Source organism: Pan paniscus, chromosome 1 (genome assembly GCF_029289425.2).
Source record: "Pan paniscus chromosome 1, NHGRI_mPanPan1-v2.0_pri, whole genome shotgun sequence".
Lineage (NCBI taxonomy): Eukaryota > Metazoa > Chordata > Mammalia > Primates > Hominidae > Pan > Pan paniscus.
In genome coordinates this window covers 200,438,086-200,459,456 of record NC_073249.2, presented here as the reverse complement: position 1 = coordinate 200,459,456, position 21,371 = coordinate 200,438,086, and the positions used below count along the sequence as shown (strand labels likewise).

General features: G+C 47.1%; 1 protein-coding gene across 1 annotated transcript; it reads left to right on the top strand.

The window, feature by feature from the left end:
- The first annotated feature begins 227 nt into the window (after positions 1-227).
- Positions 228-20,431, top strand: LIN28A (lin-28 homolog A). Its single transcript, XM_003809441.6, has 4 exons — positions 228-1,653; positions 2,117-2,313; positions 15,994-16,178; positions 16,936-20,431. Exons 1-4 carry the CDS (start codon positions 1,623-1,625, stop codon positions 17,150-17,152), a joined length of 630 nt encoding a protein of 209 aa, XP_003809489.1. The 5' UTR covers positions 228-1,622; the 3' UTR covers positions 17,153-20,431.
- The last annotated feature ends 940 nt before the right edge of the window (positions 20,432-21,371 follow it).

Sequence of the window (21,371 nt, the reverse complement as noted above, 5' to 3'; positions counted from 1 at the left end):
CCGGTCTCTCTGAAATACACATGTGCCCACATCCGCGCGTGCACACACACACACACACACAAACACACACACAGAGCCACAGCGTGAGAATTCCAAAAGGTTCTGCACACTCGGTGGAGAAGATTGAATTCAGAGCAAGCGGATGCCCCCGAAAGCAGGCTCTGTCCCTTTAAATGGGTTGTAGTGGTGGGGGAGGGGAACTGGCCGGAGCTGGCATTGTCCAGTTTGAACTGAACACCGGAAGTGAAGGGGCAGGGCCAGGGCCGTGCACTGAGACCCGGGCCATTGTCCATCTCCGACCAGGGCAGTAGCCACCCCCACTAGCCAGCCGTCTTTATCTCCTAGAAGGGGAGGTTACCTCTTCAAATGAGGAGGCCCCCCAGTCCTGTTCCTCCACCAACCCCACTATGGAATGGGAGCGCATTTTAGGGTGGTTACTCTGAAACAAGGAGGGCCTAGGAATCTAAGAGTGTGAAGAGTAGAGAGGAAGTACCTCTACCCACCAGCCCACCCAGTCCCTCTCTCAGCAGTGGATGGGGATGGGATGGGGGTAGGACGAGAAGGCAGCTGGTGGAGAAACAGCTTCAAGACTCTTTGGATTCCTCCTGCTCTCCTGGGAGCTTACCTGGGGCTAACTTTAGACACACAGGTTTGGAGGGAGGAAAGAAGGAAGAATTCTTTACAAAGAATCAATTAAGAGCACTTTCTCTTTTCTAACTGGGGGAGGCCCAGAAAAACTCTGAGTCAGAAACTCTGGGAGGCAGACATTCAGATGTAGTCAGAGGCAGACAGACTTTGGAAGGCAGCGCTTTGGTCAGGACAGATCAGCCCTGTGTGTCCCCAGCCTCTCCCCTGCTCCCCCATCCCGGGCTTCCCAGTGTCCAGAACTCCAGGTCTATCTAAGCACACGGGGGTGGGGGGTGAGAGCGGGTCAGCTCCAAGCAGCCGGGTCAGCTCAGAGGCCTGAGGGGGAAGAGAGGGGGAGGGGCGCTCAAGGGCTGGGGGAGGGGGAGGGCCCATTCATTTCTCCCTTGACAGGTGGTTTGTGTTTCTGATTGGCCAGCGCCGCCAGGCTCACACCTCCCTCCCCCAACTCTCTGGAATGTATAATTATCTGCGCGGGGGGTGGGGGTGGTGTGTGTGTGTGCAGTCACGTGGTTTTAAAACTACCCCCCCCACCAGGTCCCCCACCTGTATCTGCTTTGGGGATCCCTACTGAGTCCAAAGTGCAGGATCCCAAATTCTGGGGTACTCAAGTCTTCTAGGGCAGACAGACCCATCTCCAGATGTGCGTGTGGGGAGGGGGTGTCAAACCTCAAGGTTCTGAGAAGGGACACCCCAGAGGTGTCAGAGACCGGAGTGGTGGGGGAGGGCCGGAGCTGGAGCCGGAGGGAAAGGGAGGGGAAAGGAGAGGGAGGGGAGGGGAGGGGGCTGCCCGCGGGGGGTTGGGTCATTGTCTTTTAGAATTTGGGAGCCTTTGAAAAGCCGTGGGCCCTCCCACCGCTATTGTGCGGGGGAAGATGTAGCAGCTTCTTCTCCGGACCAACCCTTTGCCTTCGGACTTCTCCGGGGCCAGCAGCCGCCCGACCAGGGGCCCGGGGCCACGGGCTCAGCCGACGACCATGGGCTCCGTGTCCAACCAGCAGTTTGCAGGTTCGAGCTCGGGACTTAGCGGGGACACTTTAGGATTCAGGGGCGGCCAGGAGCCACGTAGAAGGGAGGTGGGGAACTGAGTCCTATGCTGCCCAAAGGACCCCAAGACGGTGCGGCCTTCTGCTTCATAGGGCCGTCTCTGGGGCAAGGAACCTTGGTGTCCCAGTGGCGTGCGCGCCAGACTACGTGGGTGGATGGAGGGGAGAGGCTTGTCCCGCCGTGAGTCTCTGGGAAACGCGTTGTGGGAAGAGGAGCAAAACTTTCGGGGCACTGCTGTCCCGGTGTACGCTAGGGGAACGCGGGAGGCGACCGGGATAGGTTTCTTCTCTTCTGTTGCTTGGTAGCTGACCCCTCCTGGCTGTCCACTTGTGGGGCTGGACACTCGGGTCTCCCTGCCTGGGGCCCGAGACGGCCCTCTGATCCCGTGCCCCCCAGCTAAGTGCCCGGCCCTCCCTCTCTCCAGGTGGCTGCGCCAAGGCGGCAGAAGAGGCGCCCGAGGAGGCGCCGGAGGACGCGGCCCGGGCGGCGGACGAGCCTCAGCTGCTGCACGGTGCGGGCATCTGTAAGTGGTTCAACGTGCGCATGGGGTTCGGCTTCCTGTCCATGACCGCCCGCGCCGGGGTCGCGCTCGACCCCCCAGTGGATGTCTTTGTGCACCAGGTGAGACTGATTCCGGTAACTTTGCCCAGGGAAGGGCGTCTAGGCGCCCATATCCACGGGTGGGCTCCGGGCTCGCAGTTGAATTGAGGGCCATCGGGAGCCCTCATTATACGTCCCTGTCTTTGCTTCGGCACCCCAATTCTGAGTCCCTGTTAACTATCTCGTGGGGGAGTAGTGGGAGGCAGCACCAATTATCAGCACCCCCGCCCCCTTCCGGGAACCCCTCCGGCTTACCACGTGTCTATTACCTCTTTCCCCTGGGAAGGGGCAGGGGGCAGGGAGGTGACCCCATGTGGCAGAAACTAAGGTTGTATTGTGCTTGCCGGTGGGGGGAGGGCGAGCAGGCCGGCCAGGGAAGCACATGCCGGGCCTGAGCCGGGAGCCCAGCTCCTCCAACGTCTGAATGGAGCTCAGAAGGCGGGAGAGAGTGAGGGCAACTGGCTACTGGACCCAAGGGGCATAAAGCCGAGAAGTCAGCCTCATCCCCTTTTTAATGCAGACCTCACCTGGCTGGTCACTAAAAACTGGGTTTGGCAGATCCCTGAAGGATCCCTGTGGGGGCTTGAAAGCTCAGGACTGGGGTCTTTGCTGTCCAGTTCCCGTGAGGAAGGAAAACCCAAAGAGCCCAGGCCTTCCTTACATTCCTGGGCCAGGCTGGGAGGGAAGTTGGTAGGTCACAACCCCAAGTTCTCAGTTAAAGCAGGGCAGCACAGTAGGGGGTGAAATTCAGTGTCGCAGGGCAGGGGGTGAAGGGAGGCTGGCCTCTGGTCCTATTCTCCGCTTGGCATTTATGGCCCCAGACAGCCATTGATTGCTGTCTTAACATTCCTGGCCTCAAACAAGGAGCCAGAGACTTCAGGTCTCCCTCCTCCCAGGCTTCCCCTTCCTGAATATCCTAGAGGCATTCCGGTGGTCCTGGGCCACCAGCTACCCATAAAGACCATGGAAAGGAAGTTGCTTGCTGCCTATGGCCCTTCCATCTTTGGAGGTTTGGAGCTGGATCTGGAAAGAAGAAATTGCTAATCCCAGATCGTGTAGGTTGACACCCAGGCCGGGCAGGGAGGGGTTACTTAAGGGAGGTTGGCTTTAGGAGGTGTGGGGGAGGGGAAAGGAGGATGTGGGGATTAAGGGTTGGAGCCTGAAGGGATGGCATTCTTTGGGGGAGGGGTAGGGAAGGGAGATGCTGGGTAGACTAGTTGGAGGCAGCAGGGACGTCTTTGAGCACAGCCTTCAGTGAGGAACAAACAAGGGAAATAGACGCAGGGAGATGGGGAGCCACCACTTACTGTTGGGGCCATGGGGTCAGTGGGCTACTTGAACATCTGCCAAGAGGACCTGCAGCAGGATACTGAGCTGCCCCCTTGCAGCACCCTTATTTCCCCAACCCCCCATTAGACAGCTAGTTTCCCACTGGTGGCTTTTCTCCCTCCTCTGTCTCATTTACATATGTGAATGATAACCCACAGGAAGTAATTGTGGGAGAAAGAAGGGAATTGGCCTCTTTAGTTCTATTAAATCACTTTATTACAGGAACCAGCTTTGAATGGCCCTCCTCAGCAGGGTAGCAAGCCTCCCCCACTCTCCCATTTATCTGATCACAAAGAGATTAAAATCTTTCCTGGTCTGGGGACTGGACAGCTCCCCCAACTTTGGGAGGCTGGAATAAAAGAGTCAGACGCAACGTTTTCTCATCTCCCATCCAAAGGCTGCCAGATAGGGAGGGGCTGAGGGGAATGTATCCCCTCATCTTCTGGGTTCCTTGGTGATATACATAGCCCAAGGAAGGTGTTTTTTTGTTTTGTTTGTTTGTTTGAGCAAATGGGGACTTGGGCCTCAGCAGGCTTCATCTTAGGATCTAGAGCAATTGGGAAACTATTGGATGGCATAGAGCAGGCGTTGAGTCTACACCGTGCTGGGTCAGATGTGCTGGCTTGGAAATACTCTGGATTTTAGGCTCTTGGAACATCCAGGAACCCATGGTTGAGTAAGTTGTCAAGAGGGAGCTGAGCTGGAAGAGAATTAAGAATTTGTCTCTCTAATCCCCAGCTCTTCCCATTCTACTCACAAAGCACAATGATGGGTGGAAATTCCCTGAGCCTTTACCTGGTAGCTCTGATAATGGTAGCATGCCAGGAAGGCTTGGGTCAGGGGTCCTCCAACCCCACCTTAACCGTAAGTTAGATTAGTGATTCCAGTCTTTGCACTTGTTTTTTGTTTGTTTGTTTGTTTGTTTTTTGTTGCTTTTTTTTTTTTTTTTTTTTTGAGATGGTGTTTGGCTCTTGTTGGCCAGGCCGGAGTGCAATGGCATGATCTCCACTCACCGCAACCTCCACCTCCCAGGTTCAAGTGATTCTCCTGCCTCAGCCTCCTGAGTAGCTGGGATTACAGGCATGTGCCACCACGCTCAGCTAATTTTTTGTATTTTTAGTAAAAACGGGGTTTCTGCATGTTGGTCAGGCTGGTCTCAAACTCCTGACCTCAGATGATCCGCCCGCCTTGGCCTCCCAAAGTGCTGGGATTACAGGCGTGAGCCACCACCCTTCTGCATTTGTGAAATTAGAAATGACTCTCTGGAAATCTTATGGTAAAGGAATTTAGTAAACACAGGATAAATTGTTTACTGGGGGAGGAGGAAAGTGTTCCTGAAGCAGAGAGTAAGAAATCTTTAACAAAACTTCCCATTATTTGGCTGCTGGGGTTGGGCACCCTGGGGTTGGGGTGGGCTGGTGAGAAGGTAATTGTCCTAAGATAGCATCTACCAGAGGGAGGGGGTCAGGGAGCCCCTTTGCAAATAAAGAGGAAGGGGGAAAGGCAATTTAAAAACATTTTCTTTTCCTTTCCAAAGTTGGGGTTATTAGGATCCCAATGCCCTGTTAACTAATGTTCTTATGCTCTCTCCCAAATGCTGTAATATCCTCTTCAAGAGTAGATGAGTGGGGGGAAAAGCCCACCCCCAGCCAAAAACTAAGCAAAACAACAACAAAACACAAAGCAAAGAGATTTCTATAACAACTCTTTTCCTTAGGTACACATCTTTAGATCTAGAAATCTGCCTGTCTCTAGAGTTAGGGAAATAGATAGCAAGCCCTTAAATTAGAGTTTCTCGACTTCAGCACTATTGACATGTTTTGAGCAGGATAATTTGTTCTGGGGAGTCTGTCCTATGTATTATAGGATGTACAGCAGTATTCCTGGTCTCTACCCACTAGAAGCCAGTTGCATCTTAGGTATGACAACAAAAAACATCTCCATACATTGTCAAATGTCCCCTTGGAGTCAAAATCTCATCCCTGCTTGAGAAACACAGTTATATAGGAAAGCTGGAACAAGAAAGCTAAACTATCAACTATTTTCCTGAGATTCATCAAGAATTCAAAAATCCTCATTTTGCGCCATTTTTAGAGTTTTGGCTTAACTCATGTTTCCTGTGGCCCAATTTGCAAACTCTCAAGATTTATAGAAATTTGGAAATAAGAAAAGTTCCCTGCTTTCCCATAGCTCCTCAGGACCCAGATATGTTTCAATCTCAAATGTGTTTAAATTGGCTTTCTGGCTAAAATGCTATATTAGAAGACTTGGAGTCAAAAGCCCAGATTTGACCAAGGGACCAAGTTGGGTTAGGAGAAAGGTTTTCAATACCTAGACAACTGCTGAAATTGCCCTGAAGCCAGGTGGCCTTCTTTTTCTGAAAGCCATGAGTGAGGAGGTGGTAAGAGCAACCTTATTCAGGGTCTAGGTTAGGACTGCTGGGTTTGGTGGCAGGGTTGCAGGGGCGGGTGGGGAAATATACGGAATCTTTCCTCCTGGTTTGTAACACTGCACCTCTGATTACTCACCTCATGTCTAGTTATTGAGGTACTGGTCTTATACCCTTCTCTATGTAACCCATAAGCTCTTTGAAGGGAGGAACTTAGCTGCCTGGTTAATTTTCTAGTATGCACTTGGTGGGCTGAGGAATGAATAAGAAAAGGGGCATCTTGAAGACCTTGGTGAATCAGAAGTACACTCAGCAGTCTGGGGTCCATGTTGGCAGAGATCTTTGTTCAGAGAAAAAGACTAGAGATACTGAGGGGTGTCAACTGTAGCTGCTCGCTTTCTGGGCTGGGCACAACATAGAACATGGCCTGGGCACAACATAGCACTATGAAAGTTTGTGGAGTGAATATGGGTAGATCACCACTCGGAGCCCAGAGAGGTTCCTCTCGTTTTTGTTGATAGAGTGGAAGCCACAGATTTAGTGGCCATCCATGAGTTATTTCTGTCTTAATAAGAAAAGGCAGCTTAAAAATAAATTGACTCGATTTTTCAGAAAGTTGGTAGAGAGGTAGGAAGGTTCATGAAGACATTGTGGAATCTTCTGGGGTCCTCTTCTTTCTGAGACATGCTTCTAGACAATGTCTTTTTTGTTATTTTTATTTTTATTTTTTGAGATAGAGTCTTGCTCTGTCGCCCAGGCTGGAGTGCAGTGGCACGAACTCGGCTCACTGCAACTTCCGACTTTTGGGTTCAAGCAATTCTCCTGCCTCAGCCTCCCAAGTAGCTGGGATTACAGATGTACACCACCACACCCAGCTAATTTTAGTATTTTTAGTAGAGAAGGGGTTTCGCCATGTTGTCCAGGCTGGTCTCAAACTCCTGACCTCAAGTGATCCACCTGCCTGGGACTCCCAAAGTGCTGGGATTACAGGCATGAGCCACCATGCCCGGCGACAGTGTAAAGTAAAGGCTGTGATACCATCCTGAACAAAACTTCAAATATGGGACGTTTCTACCCTCTGGTTTTTGACACTGCTGCCTGCCTTACAAGTGGTTTTCAGTAACATTCACCAGGGCCATTTAGTTTTTGAACATTGCTAATCATACTCTATTGGAATTCTTGTTTTTTGGAGTAACTGCCCTAGGTAAAACTATGCCTCCTGTCTTCCTGCAGGCATGAATAGCAACCACTGGCCACATAGTCAGAGTGGGAGGTCAAAGGAGTTGGGGGAGAATACACAGTTGATACAAACTTATTTAACATGATCTCAGCATCGAGGTTTTTTATTTTTTTTGAGACGGAATCTCTCTCTGTTTCCCAGGCTGGAGTGCAGTGGTGCCGTCTTAGCTCACTGCAACCTCCACCTCCCAGGTTCGAGCGATTCTCCTGCCTCAGCCACCCGAGTAGCTGGGATTACAGGCACCTGCCACCATGCCCGGCTAATTTTTTGTATTTTTAGTAGAGACGGGGTTTCACCACGTTAGCCAGGCTGGTCTCGAACTCCTGACCTCGTGGTGATCCGCCTACCTCCGCCTCCCAAAGTGCTGGGTTTACAGGCGTGAGCCACCATGACTGGCCCAGCGTGGGGTTATTTAATTTAGACAGGACTTGGCTTTTCTAAGCAGTAGAATATAAGAACTGAGTTTCTGGCCTAAAAGTCTAGGAAGCTTTCATTCTTATCCCTGATCGAGCCGGTGGTTGGGTGGGGGCAGGGTGGGACGGGGAGGACAAGATGACTGCCCTAAGGAGCTGTGGAGATAAATCTACCCGAACACTTGAGTTCACAGCTCAGACCAGGTAGCGGGCCACTCAGTACCTCCTGGTATAGGCGCCCTCGGGCTTACCTTTGGGCAGACAGGCTGAGCAGCGCCATCTGGTGGAGAACTCCAGGCAGGAGCTACAGGGCCTGGCTGGCTGAGCAGAGGGGATCAGAAGGATTGGCTGCCTGCAGCCTTCTGTTCCAGACACCCCTTTCACCAACCTCCTTGACACACACCCTCCTTGACACACACACCATCGAATAACTGCTTCTGGGAGAACCGGTTGGTTCTCCCTTACCAAATCTTACCTCCAGGAATGAAGCTAAGATAGGGATGTGACACCACAGGACTGAATCATTAAAATTACTTTCATCATCTGCTTTTTTAAACGTAGCTACTAGAAAGTTTTCAATTATATATGTGACTTGCATCATAATGAATTGCACTGGGGAGAGTTAGGCCAGCTGCACTCAGCTCAGCTCTTGCCTCTTACTGCGACTTTAACCAAGGTGCTTATTAACCCCTCTGCCTCCATGTCCTCAAGCTGTAAAATGAGGGTCTTCATATCACCCCACTGCACCAGTTTGATATAAGGGTTAAATGAGTTACAACACGTAAAGTGGTTAGAATGCCACTTAGCCTACAGTAAGAATCAATTAGTAACAGTTATTTTGCATAGTACTTAGACATTCAACAAATGCTTGTGCAAGCTAGGAACCTAGAATTGAGGTAGAGACCTGCACTACGGAATCTTCCGGCTGGAATGGCCCTGGAAGAAGAGCTGGAATAGCCTCTTGCAGAAGAGCCAAGAACCCCAGCTTTAATCTGCACAACTGTAGCAAGTACCCTGAAATTCTGTTGCCACTTCTGTAGAAAGGACACTTAGGTTCCTTTGTGTTGTTTTTTTTTTTTCTCTTCATACTTTTTTCTTTTATAATGTTTTGTTTTATTTTTAACTCCACATTTCCTAAGTGACCCCTAAGGCTCATTCTATCTCTAAGCTTGTAAAGGCATAAATTGAAGCTGGGATGAGGTACTTGGTGTGGGTTGGATAGGGTAAGGCAGGCAATTACTGAGGTATTAAGAAGGGATCAGAAGGCCTAAGTACTTTAACTGGAGAGATTCCTTCCCTGTTATCAAAAAAAGAAAAAGAAATGCTTGGGGTGGGCGCGGTGGCTCACGCCTTTAATCCCAGCACTTTGGGAGGCCGAGGCGGGTAGATCATGAGGTCAGGAGATCGAGACCATCCTGGCTAACGCGGTGAAACCCTGTCTCTACTAAAAGTACAAAAAATTAGCCAGGAATGGCAGGAGCCTGTAGTCCCAGCTACTCGGCAGGCTGAGGCAGGAGAATGGCGTGAACCCGGGAGGCGGAGCGTGCAGTGAGCCGAGATTGTGCCACTGCACTCCTGCCACTGCACTTCGGCCTGGGCAACAGAGCCAGACTTTTTAAAAAAAAAAAAGAAAAAGAAATGCTGTCTGTTGTCTGATGCCACATTCCCCAACACAGTAGGCCCATGTAGGCTCCCCACAGTCCTAACTTGAAGAAATTGGGAAAGGATGATATGGGTCATGGCTTCTCTCCCCCTCCCCTTTAAAATAATTTATCTGAATCAATAATTCAGGATTGGACTGAAGAGACCCAAGGGGAGGGGGTCCTGTTTGGTTCTATCCATGAAGTGAGCAAGACTGCCTGGGGAAGGAAGAATTTTCTATATCTAGTTCTCTCACCGTGACCATAACCCCAACATAGAGAGGAAGGAAGAAAGTGTTGAATGTGGGGAGGAGGGAGAGGGGGATGCAAGAGAGATCTGCTCCTTGGAACTCCAGGAATCTGACCACCAGAACCAGCCAGTGTCAACTCTTTGTTTCCTGGGGCTGGGCTCTACTGGGGGAGCTCAGGCCATGCCCCTCCCCCTAAGGTCTTTTCTTTTTGGAGGGGATGGGGAAGGGGGCGGGGCCCTGCTTTGTGTGTGGTTGGGGGTGGAATGGGGGTGGTACAAGAATTTTAGGCGCTTTTCAGATGCAGGCCCTGGGAGGCTGGCTCTGTGGGGCTGCACGCTGATTACCTATCTGATAAGAGAGGAATTCAAACTATGTGTTTTAGAAAGGGGCGGGGGAGGAGGGCAGGGAGCCACCCCTGGAGACCACCAGTTTAAATCTCTTGATTACACTGAGGTGCCTGCAGGGGTGAGGGTTTACTCTGTAAAAGTCTTAGACCTCAGATCCTCCAGTGATGCAGTGAGTGACCTGAGAGGACTAGTCAATTTCTTGTTGCATGTCCCCATTTATATGATCCTCTTAAAATAAACCTATGAGGTGTCCATAGAGGAAGGTGTTACTCTCCAGTAAACTGGGGCTTAGAGAGGGGATATTCTTCTAAGTTTCTATAGCTAGTTAGGATAAAACCAGATGCTTGGCACTTAGTTCTCTCTGTTAACCCGCGCCATCCAGTGTGAAGAGGTTGATAATTGCCACTCCCTGAGGATTTATGTGTAGCAGGCGAAGTGCTAACTACTTTTCATGTGTAAAACCTCACAGCACTACCATAAAATTAGTATTTACTCCGTTTTATAGATGATTAAAGAAAGGAGGGAACAGGCCATCAGACTCAATCAACCCTTGTTCTTAACTATTTACCTGCTGAATCACAGCTAGAACTAGGAGTGTCCCAGCCTAAGACAAGCTGGGCAAGCAAATGAAGCTGGAATTGCTTGGGTCCAGAAGGCTCTTGGTCTGGCTCCTCTAGGACCTCCCAACTCACCCACTAATTGCATCTCTTGTCCCACCCCGCTCAATAAAAAATAAGTCAAATCTAACATAATCTTTATTTTTTGAGGTGGGTTCTTGCTCTCTCACCCGGGCAGGAGTGCAGTGGCGCGACCTCAGCTCACTGCAAGCTCTGCCTCCCAGATTCAAGCGATCCTTCTACCTCAGCCTCCCAAGTAGCTGGTACCACAGGCACATGCCACCATGCTGAGCTAATTTTTGTATTATTTTGTAGAGAACAGGGTTTCGCCCTGTTGCCCAGGCTGGTCTCCAACTCCTGAGCCTCAAGCTCAGGATCCACCTGCCTCAGCCACCCAAATTGCTGGGATTACAGTTGTGAGCCACCATGCCCGACCTTACAAATCTAACTTTAAACTCAGGGTGGTTACTGTGAAACAGCGAGAGAGGTATTGCACCCGGCCTGCAATATCATCTTAAAACAAAAATTTGGCCGAGCATGGTGTGTAATCCCAGCACTTTAGGAGGCATGAGGTCAGGAGTTTGAGACCAGCCTGGCCAATAAGGTGAAACCCTGTCTCTACTAGAAATACAAAAATTAGCTGGGTGTGGTGGCGTGCGCCTGTAGTCCTAGCTTAAACCCAGAAGAATCGCTTAAACCCAGGAGGCGGAGGTTGCAGTGAGCTGAGATCGTGTCACTGCACTTCAGCCTGGGCGACAGAGCAAGACTTTCTCAAAAAAAAAAAAAAAAAAAATTAAGTGATAAGGAATCTGTGGTTCCTTCATCTTGATGAAGAGCATGTTTCATTTAAGTTCCAGTTTGGAATATTACCCCCCAGCCACCAGCATAAAATACTAATGCTACTTACTCATGTTCCCTTGAGCCAGGACTAGGTAAGTGCACAGTGATCCCTTTTGCTTCTCCATTTTCTATGACGACTACTCCTTGTTGACATATTTGACACTGTTGTTTTACTATAATAGATGAAGCTGTAATGAAGTCTATTCTGGGTAGGGTCTGAGATGCTGTCACCTCCGCTAATGTCAAGTTGGTGGTGCAGTAAGTGGCATGATAGAATGAGCTCTGAGCTTTAAATCAGGAACTCTGGGTTCATCTGACCCTGGCTTTGCTACAGAACTAGCTGTATGAACAACTACTTTTTTTTTTTTTTCTTGATGGCTGCTGGCTGTTTGCTAACTGCTTTATAAATATCAGTGTCCTTAAATTTTGGTACAAACGTGCAGTGTTCTAATAGGATTATTCCATACATATTGTTCTAAATCTTGCTTTTTGTTTTTTCTTTTAACAATATTATTTGGTAATCTTTCTCAGCTGAATGATTAAAAATCTGCCTCCTGTTTCATTAATTCATTCAAAAATGTGCTAGGCATTATTTCAGGTACCAAAATGTGGCTGTGAACAAACCAAAGACTTTACGTTGTTCTTAATGGCTGCGTGGTATTCATTATTATAGATGTACCATATTTATTCAACCATTCCCCTTCAAATAAACCAGTAGGTTATTTCCAATTTTTTTAAAGCAACAATGAGATACTGAGTATATGTGTCGTGCTAAGACTTCCTACTGATAATCTACTTATATTATGTTGTGTAATTCTTTTTTCTTAGTGATTTATGGTATATTTTTGTAGTTTTACCAGTCTGATTATCTGTCTTAACTTTTCAGTATTTTTCTTAACAATGAGGTGTTTAAATCCTCTGAAATGTATTTTGCATATGTATCATACAAAGTCTGTAGGAATATGACTTCCTTTCCAAATGGATTATTAATTTTTATAGCAGCATTTATTGAATTATTTTTCTTACCTATTGATTTCTCCATATATTCTCAGATCTCTGTGATTTTCCATTTTAATCCTCTGATCCATCTGTTTGGGTTATACTGTCTTTCAGTAACATTATTTTGATATAATTTCAAACTTTAAAAAGGCTGCAAGAACAATACCCAACACTCCCACATAACCTCTACCCAGATTCATTGACTCTTAACATTTTGCCCCATTTGCTTTATCATTCTCTATCTTGCTACAGATAGTTTTTTTTTTTTTAAACCATAAGTTGGAGACAGTAAGCACTTTTATCTCTAAATATTTCAGTGCGTATTTCCCAAGAATGGGAATATTTATCTTTTTTTTTTTTTCTGAGACAGGGTCTCACTCTGTCACCCAGCCTGGAGCACAGTTGTGTGATCTCTGCTCACTGCAACCTCTGCCTCCTGGGCTCAAGGGATCCTCCTACCTCAGCCTCCCCAGTAGCTGGGACTACAGGCGTGTACCACTGTGCCTGGCTCATTTTTGTATTATTTTGTAGAGATGAGTTTTTGCCATATTGCCCAAGCTGGTCTCGAATTCCTGGGCTCAAGCAATCCGCCCATCTTGGCCTCCCAAAGTGCTGGGGATTACAGGCATCAGCCACTGTGCCTGGCTGGGAATATCAATCTTACATCGTTTCAGTACACTAATCATAATCAGGAAATTAAACACTGGTACATTTATCTATATACCATATGCAAATTTTGTCAATTGTCCTATTTTTTTTTTTTTTTCCTGTTTCAAGATCCAGTCTGGAATCTTGGATTGCATTGAACTGTTCAGTTCTTCAGGCTTTGTCTTTTTATGACCTTGACATTTTTGAAGTCCTGTTTTATAGGAATGTCCCTCAGTTTGGGTTTGTCTGATGTTCCCTCAAGGTTAGATTCAGGATGTGCATTTTTAAAGTCATAAGTCCTTAGTGCATCATATTAGAAGATATGTGTGTCCCATTGTAGGCAAATCTAAACTCAAAGAACTTGACTAGGGTATTATTTGCCAGTTTTCTCCACTGTAAACTTGCTGTTTTTCCCTTTGTAGTTGCTACACTGCTGATTATATCCAATTTAAATTGTAATATCTGGTATTCTTGGCAATTTATATTTTCCCATAGCCTTTAGAATCACTCAATCTTCCAATCCAAGATCGTGGTATGTTTTTGCATTTTTTCCTTTAATATATTTGAGTTTTTTCTTCATATAGGCTTTTTACCTTGTTAAATGTATTCTGAGGGTTTTGGTGTTTTTGTTTGTTTCTGAGAGAGGGTCTTACTCTGTCGCCCAGGCTGGAATGCAGTGGCATAATCTTGGCTCACTACAACCTCCGCCTCATGGGCTCAAGCGATGCTCCCACCTCTGCTGGGATTACAGGGGTGAGCCAGACAGAGTCTCGCTCCATCACCCAGGCTGGAGTACAGTGGTGCCATCTCTGCAACCTCTGCCTCCTGGGTTCAAACAATTGCCTCAGCCTCTCGAGTAGCTGAGATTACAGGTCTGCGCACCACACCCAGCTAATTTTTGTGTTTTTTGTAGAAATGGCATTTCGTCACGTAGGCCAGGCTGGTGTTGAACTCCTGGATTCATGTGATCTGCCCACCTCAGCCTCCCCAAAGTGCTGGGATTACAGACAGGCATGAGCCACTGTGCCTGGCCTATTCTGTTTGTTTGGTTTTTTAACATGTTTTGCAGCCATTATTATGATTTCCTTTTTTTTCTTTTTCTTTCTTTTTTTTTTTTTTTGTTCTTGTTGCCCAGGCTAGAGTAGAATGGCACGATCTTGGCTCACCGCAACCTCCGCCTCCCGGGTTCAAGTGATTCTCCTACCTCAGCCTCCCAAGTAGCTGGGATTATAGATGCCCACCACCACGCCTGGCTAATTTTGTATTTTTAGTAGTAGAGACAGGGTTTCTCCATGTTGGTCAGGCTGGTCTCAAACTCCTGACCTCAGGTGATATGCCCGCCTCGGCTTCCCAAAGTGCTGGGATTACAGGCATGAGCCATTGCGCACGGCCCATTAGTATTATTTCTTAAATCATTGAGCATCTTGAGTTTGTTTTTTTGTTTGTTGGTTTGTTTGTTTTGCGATGGAGTCTTGCTGTGTCACCCAGGCTGGAGTACAGTGGCGCGATCTCAGCTCACTGCAAGCTCTGCCTCCCAGGTTCATGCCATTCTCCTGCCTCAGCCTCCGGAGTAGCTGGGACTACAGGCACCCGCCACCACGCCTGGCTAATTTTTTGTATTTTTAGTAGAGACGGGGTTTCACCGTGTTAGCCAGGGTGGTCTCACTCTCCTGACCTCGTGATCCCCTGCCTTGGCCTCCCAAAGTGCTGGGATTACAGGCGTGAGGCAGCGCACCCGGCCTTTTTTTTTTTTCTTTTTTAAATAAGGCATATAATATTGCTTTGATTATAAAAATACCACTTGATTTTGTATTTTTTCCAGTATTCTACTTATTTGGTCTTTTGATGATGGTATAAATACTAAGTGAGGCATTACGTGAAAAATGAATATTTCAGTGCTTTATAGCGTGACATTTTATTTTTATTTTATTTATTTATTTCTTTGAGATGGAGTCTTGCTCTGTCAACCAGGCTAGAGTACAGTGGCATGATGGCTCACTGAAACCTCTGCCTCCGGGGTTCAAGCAACTCTCCTGCCCCAACTGCCCAAGTAGCTGGGATTACAGGCGCCCACCACCACACCCGGCTAATTTTTGTATTTTTAGTAGAGACAGGGTTTCACCATGTTGGCCAGGCTGGTCTCGAACTCCGGACCTCGTGATCCACCTGCCTCAGCCTCCCAAAGTGCTGGGGTTACAGGCGTAAGCCACCGTGTGTGGCTGAGCCACCATGCCCAGCTATTTTTACTTTTATTTTATTTATTTATTTATTTTTGAGACGAAGTCTTGCTGTGTTGCCCAGGCTGGAGTGCAAAGGCGCCATCTTGGCTCACTGCAACCTCTATAGTGTGACACTTTAAATTTCGTAATTTTATATTTGTTGATTTCTTCCAAATGCTTATATTTACAAATTTTTCTGTTTGTTGTTGTTTGTTTGTTTGTTTTTGAGACAAAGTCTCACTCTGTCGCCCAGGCTGGAGTGCAATAGTGTGATCTCAGCTCACTGCAACCTTTGCTTCCTGGGTTCAAGCAATTCTCCTGCCTCAGTCTCCCAAGTAGCTGGGATTACAGGCGCCCGCCACCACGCCCAGCTAATTTTTTTTATTTTTAGTAGAGACAGAGTTTCACCATGTTGGCCAAGCTGGTCTCGAACTCCTGACTTCAGGTGATCCTCCCGCCTCAGCCTCTCAAAGTGCTAGGATTATAGGTGTGAGCCACCGTACCCGGCCCTCTGTTCTATTTTATTAAGAACTTTAAACCTGAATAGCTATAAAAATGTCATGGCATCTGCTTATATAATTATGATTTTTGTTAATGTACTGGTAGACTTTGTTGTTCTTAATCGTAGTGACTCTTTGAGTCAGTTTCCTTGCCAGTAAAATAGGAGTACCATCACATTTGATTCCTACCCTACAGGAATAAGAGTTCCTTGTCTTTTGGTATAATAATGGAAATTAATGTTAAAATTTACTGCATTTCCCTTCACCAGAGTAAGCTGCACATGGAAGGGTTCCGCAGCTTGAAGGAGGGTGAGGCAGTGGAGTTCACCTTTAAGAAGTCAGCCAAGGGTCTGGAATCCATCCGTGTCACCGGACCTGGTGGAGTATTCTGTATTGGGAGTGAGAGGCGGCCAAAAGGAAAGAACATGCAGAAGCGCAGATCAAAAGGAGACAGGTATGGATTGGAAGGCAGCTTATATAGGTTGCTAAGGTCATCCCCAGTCTCCCAATCCTGTCACTTTTTGGGTCACACTACAAAAGACAAAGGGAAGCCTGTGGTCCCTGGCAGCATCTGGAAGGCTGAGCGCCTGCAATAGGTGTGGGCAAGGGCAGTAGGTGAGGAGGCCACTGGGGGTGACTTAGTGCTTCTACTTGGGACAAGTAAGTTTGCTCTGTGGTCTCTAAGCCTCAATTGTTAAGTGAGGCAGTGATACTAACATCCTAGGATGGTTTTAGAATTAAAGGAGATCATAGATTTGCAAATGGTGGGACAAGACAGTATTATCTATATCTGTTGCTGCTTTACCTCGTCTGCAAATGGCTGGTTTCCTTAATCTTGCTTGGGCTTAAAGCCCCTTAGCTCTGAACAGCTACTATAATTTGGCTTCTTTAATTTCTCCTATATTAAGGGTATGGAAGAATCTCTCCTATCCCCCAAGTTGCAGTTCCTAGTTGGGGTCAGTAACTTATATTTCTGGTATCTTGGTATTTTCAAGTTGACATGAATCTGAAGAGATCACCTAGACAATTAGATGTGGAAAGGACTTAGAGATCATTTAGTAATAGTCCTCCTTTTGCAAGTGGGAAGTTTGGTCTCTGGGAAGGGAAGTAAGTGACAAACCTGTACCAGAGCCCAGGTGTCCTCATTCGTGGGAGGCATCTGGCCTCTTCTTGCTCCTTTCTCTTACTTTTACGATCTTGCTTTGTACTAGGTGCTACAACTGTGGAGGTCTAGATCATCATGCCAAGGAATGCAAGCTGCCACCCCAGCCCAAGAAGTGCCACTTCTGCCAGAGCATCAGCCATATGGTAGCCTCATGTCCGCTGAAGGCCCAGCAGGGCCCTAGTGCACAGGGAAAGCCAACCTACTTTCAAGAGGAAGAAGAAGAAATCCACAGCCCTACCCTGCTCCCGGAGGCACAGAATTGAGCCACAATGGGTGGGGGCTATTCTTTTGCTATCAGGAAGTTTCGAGGAGCAGGCAGAGTGGAGAAAGTGGGAATAGGGTGCATTGGGGCTAGTTGGCACTGCCATGTATCTCAGGCTTGGGTTCACACCATCACCCTTTCTTCCCTCTAGGTGGGGGGAAAGGGTGAGTCAAAGGAACTCCAACCATGCTCTGTCCAAATGCAAGTGAGGGTTCTGGGGGCAACCAGGAGGGGGAAATCACCCTACAACCTGCATACTTTGAGTCTCCATCCCCAGAATTTCCAGCTTTTGAAAGTGGCCTGGATAGGGAAGTTGTTTTCCTTTTAAAGAAGGATATATAATAATTCCCATGCCAGAGTGAAATGATTAAGTATAAGACCAGATTCATGGAGCCAAGCCACTACATTCTGTGGAAGGAGATCTCTCAGGAGTAAGCATTGTTTTTTTTCACATCTTGTATCCTCATACCCACTTTTGGGATAGGGTGCTGGCAGCTGTCCCAAGCAATGGGTAATGATGATGGCAAAAAGGGTGTTTGGGGGAACAGCTGCAGACCTGCTGCTCTATGCTCACCCCCGCCCCATTCTGGGCCAATGTGATTTTATTTATTTGCTCCCTTGGATACTGCACCTTGGGTCCCACTTTCTCCAGGATGCCAACTGCACTAGCTGTGTGCGAATGACGTATCTTGTGCATTTTAACTTTTTTTCCTTAATATAAATATTCTGGTTTTGTATTTTTGTATATTTTAATCTAAGGCCCTCATTTCCTGCACTGTGTTCTCAGGTACATGAGCAATCTCAGGGATAGCCGGCAGCAGCTCCAGGTCTGCGCAGCAGGAATTACTTTTTGTTGTTTTTGCCACCGTGGAGAGCAACTATTTGGAGTGCACAGCCTATTGAACTACCTCATTTTTGCCAATAAGAGCTGGCTTTTCTGCCATAGTGTCCTCTTGAAACCCCCTCTGCCTTGAAAATGTTTTATGGGAGACTAGGTTTTAACTGGGTGGCCCCATGACTTGATTGCCTTCTACTGGAAGATTGGGAATTAGTCTAAACAGGAAATGGTGGTACACAGAGGCTAGGAGAGGCTGGGCCCGGTGAAAAGGCCAGAGAGCAAGCCAAGATTAGGTGAGGGTTGTCTAATCCTATGGCACAGGACGTGCTTTACATCTCCAGATCTGTTCTTCACCAGATTAGGTTAGGCCTACCACGTGCCACAGGGTGTGTGTGTGTTTGTAAAACTAGAGTTGCTAAGGATAAGTTTAAAGATCAATACCCCTGTACTTAATCCTGTGCTGTCGAGGGATGGATATATGAAGTAAGGTGAGATCCTTAACCTTTCAAAATTTTCGGGTTCCAGGGAGACACACAAGCGAGGGCTTTGTGGTGCCTGGAGCCTGTGTCCTGCCCTGCTACAGTAGTGATTAATAGTGTCATGGTAGCTAAAGGAGAAAAAGGGGGTTTCGTTTACATGCTGTGAGATCACCGCAAACCTACCTCACTGTGTTGAAACGGGACAAATGCAATAGAACGCATTGGGTGGTGTGTGTCTGATCCTGGGTTCTTGTCTCCCCTAAATGCTGCCCCCCAAGTTACTGTATTTGTCTGGGCTTTGTAGGACTTCACTAAGTTGATTGCTAGGTGGCCTAGTTTGTGTAAATATAATGTATTGGTCTTTCTCCGTGTTCTTTGGGGGTTTTGTTTACAAACTTCTTTTTGTATTGAGAGAAAAATAGCCAAAGCATCTTTGACAGAAGGTTCTGCACCAGGCAAAAAGATCTGAAACATTAGTTTGGGGGGCCCTCTTCTTAAAGTGGGGATCTTGAACCATCCTTTCTTTTGTATTCCCCTTCCCCTATTACCTATTAGACCAGATCTTCTGTCCTAAAAACTTGTCTTCTACCCTGCCCTCTTTTCTGTTCACCCCCAAAAGAAAACTTACACACCCACACACATATACATTTCATGCTTGGAGTGTCTCCACAACTCTTAAATGATGTATGCAAAAATACTGAAGCTAGGAAAACCCTCCATCCCTTGTTCCCAACCTCCTAAGTCAAGACCATTACCATTTCTTTCTTTCTTTTTTTTTTTTTTTTAAGATGGAGTCTCGCTGTGTCGCCCAGGCTGGAGTGCAGTGGCATGATCGGCTCACTGCAGCCTCTGCCTCTTGGGTTCAAGCGATTCTCCTGCCTCAGCCTCCTGAGTAGCTGGGATTTCAGGCACCCGCCACACCCAGCTAATTTTTATATTTTTAGTAGAGACGGGGTTTCACCATGTTGTCCAGGCTGGTCTGGAACTCCTGACCTCAGGTGATCTGCCCACCTTGGCTTCCCAAAGTGCTGGGATTACAGGCATGAGCCACCACGCTGGGCCGACCATTTCTTGATGTATTCATGCCAAACACTTAAGACACTGCTGTAGCCCAGGCGCGGTGGCTCACACCTGTAATCCCAGCACTTTGGAAGGCTGAGGTGGGCGGATCACAAGGTCACGAGTTCAAAACCATCCTGGCCAACACAGTGAAACCCCATCTCTACTAAAATACAAAAAAATTAGCCGAGTGTGGTGGTGCATACCTTTAGTCCTAGCTATTCAGGAGGCTGAGGCAGGGGAATCGCTTGAACCCGGGAGGCAGAGGTTGCAGTGAGCTGAGATCGCACCACTGCACTCCAGCCTGGTTACAGAGCAAGACTCTGTCTCAAAAAAAACAAAACAAAACAAAACAAAACAAAAACACAGTACTGTATTTTGGATGGATCAAACCTCCTTAATTTTAATTTCTAATCCTAAAGTAAAGAGATGCAATTGGGGGCCTTCCATGTAGAAAGTGGGGTCAGGAGGCCAAGAAAGGGAATATGAATGTATATCCAAGTCACTCAGGAACTTTTATGCAGGTGCTAGAAACTTTATGTCAAAGTGGCCACAAGATTGTTTAATAGGAGACGAACGAATGTAACTCCATGTTTACTGCTAGAAACCAAAGCTTTGTGTAAAATCTTGAATTTATGGGGCGGGAGGGTAGGAAAGCCTGTACCTGTCTGTTTTTTTCCTGATCCTTTTCCCTCATTCCTGAACTGCAGGAGACTGAGCCCCTTTGGGCTTTGGTGACCCCATCACTGGGGTGTGTTTATTTGATGGTTGATTTTGCTGTACTGGGTACTTCCTTTCCCATTTTCTAATCATTTTTTAACACAAGCTGACTCTTCCCTTCCCTTCTCCTTTCCCTGGGAAAATACAATGAATAAATAAAGACTTATTGGTACTCAAACTGTCATCCCCTTGTCAGATGTTTTTGCCCTTCCGATAACTCCCACTTTCTTGGATTGGGACTCAGAAGTTTTTCTGTTCAGCCAGTTTGTTAGGAATGAATCTTGAAAGTTCAGTCCTCTTAGCACCTCATTACAGTGGATTTTTGTTTCTAGTTAAGGTCTCTTGTCCTTTCCTTGGAAGCTTCCACATTCAAGAGGGGATTAGGGGCTTGGCATGCATAAGAATGGGGTTGCCTGTGCCACTGGCTGGGATGAAAGGATGGGGCCATGGCTTGGGGCATGAGACCCTAATAATACTTTGTCCCCTACTCCTCAAAGCCTTTTACAAATCTTAATTAATTAACCGCTTGCAGCACCCCAAGGAGAGAAATGTGTTGTGGAACTGGGGAAATTGAGGCCAGAGGAGATTCACTGACTAGCTATAAATGCAACATTTTCTTTGAGCCAAAGTTTGCTAGCTTTTTAATGAACATCGAATTTTTTTATATATATCACAAGTCATCAAGCAAGAACACTGAATTTTAAACATCTATTCCCACTAAGGGAAGGAGGATTTTAAAAAGGAAAAAAAAAAAAAACTTGATTGGAGGCAAACCAAGTATATTAACACAGTGCAATGAAACAGGGAAACTGGTTTAAATCCTCAAGCCTGACATTATAAGAGCAAGGGTAAGAAGTTTCATACATCTACTCCAGGGACTTTGTGGCTCCTTAATTGTACCAAAACTCAAAGCTGACAGTAGAACCTCATGAAGCAGCAAACTACTAGTGGACTTCATTAAATTGTCTTGCTGCAAAATGAAGTAACTTGGACTGAAATTTACTCCCCAGGCTGCAAAGCAGGAAGGATGGAAAAGCTCAACACTATTCATTTCTACTCATCTCTAGGGCTTTCTTTCATCATGTTGCTGTGTTAAAATAACCCCTTTCATTAGAAAGAGTGGA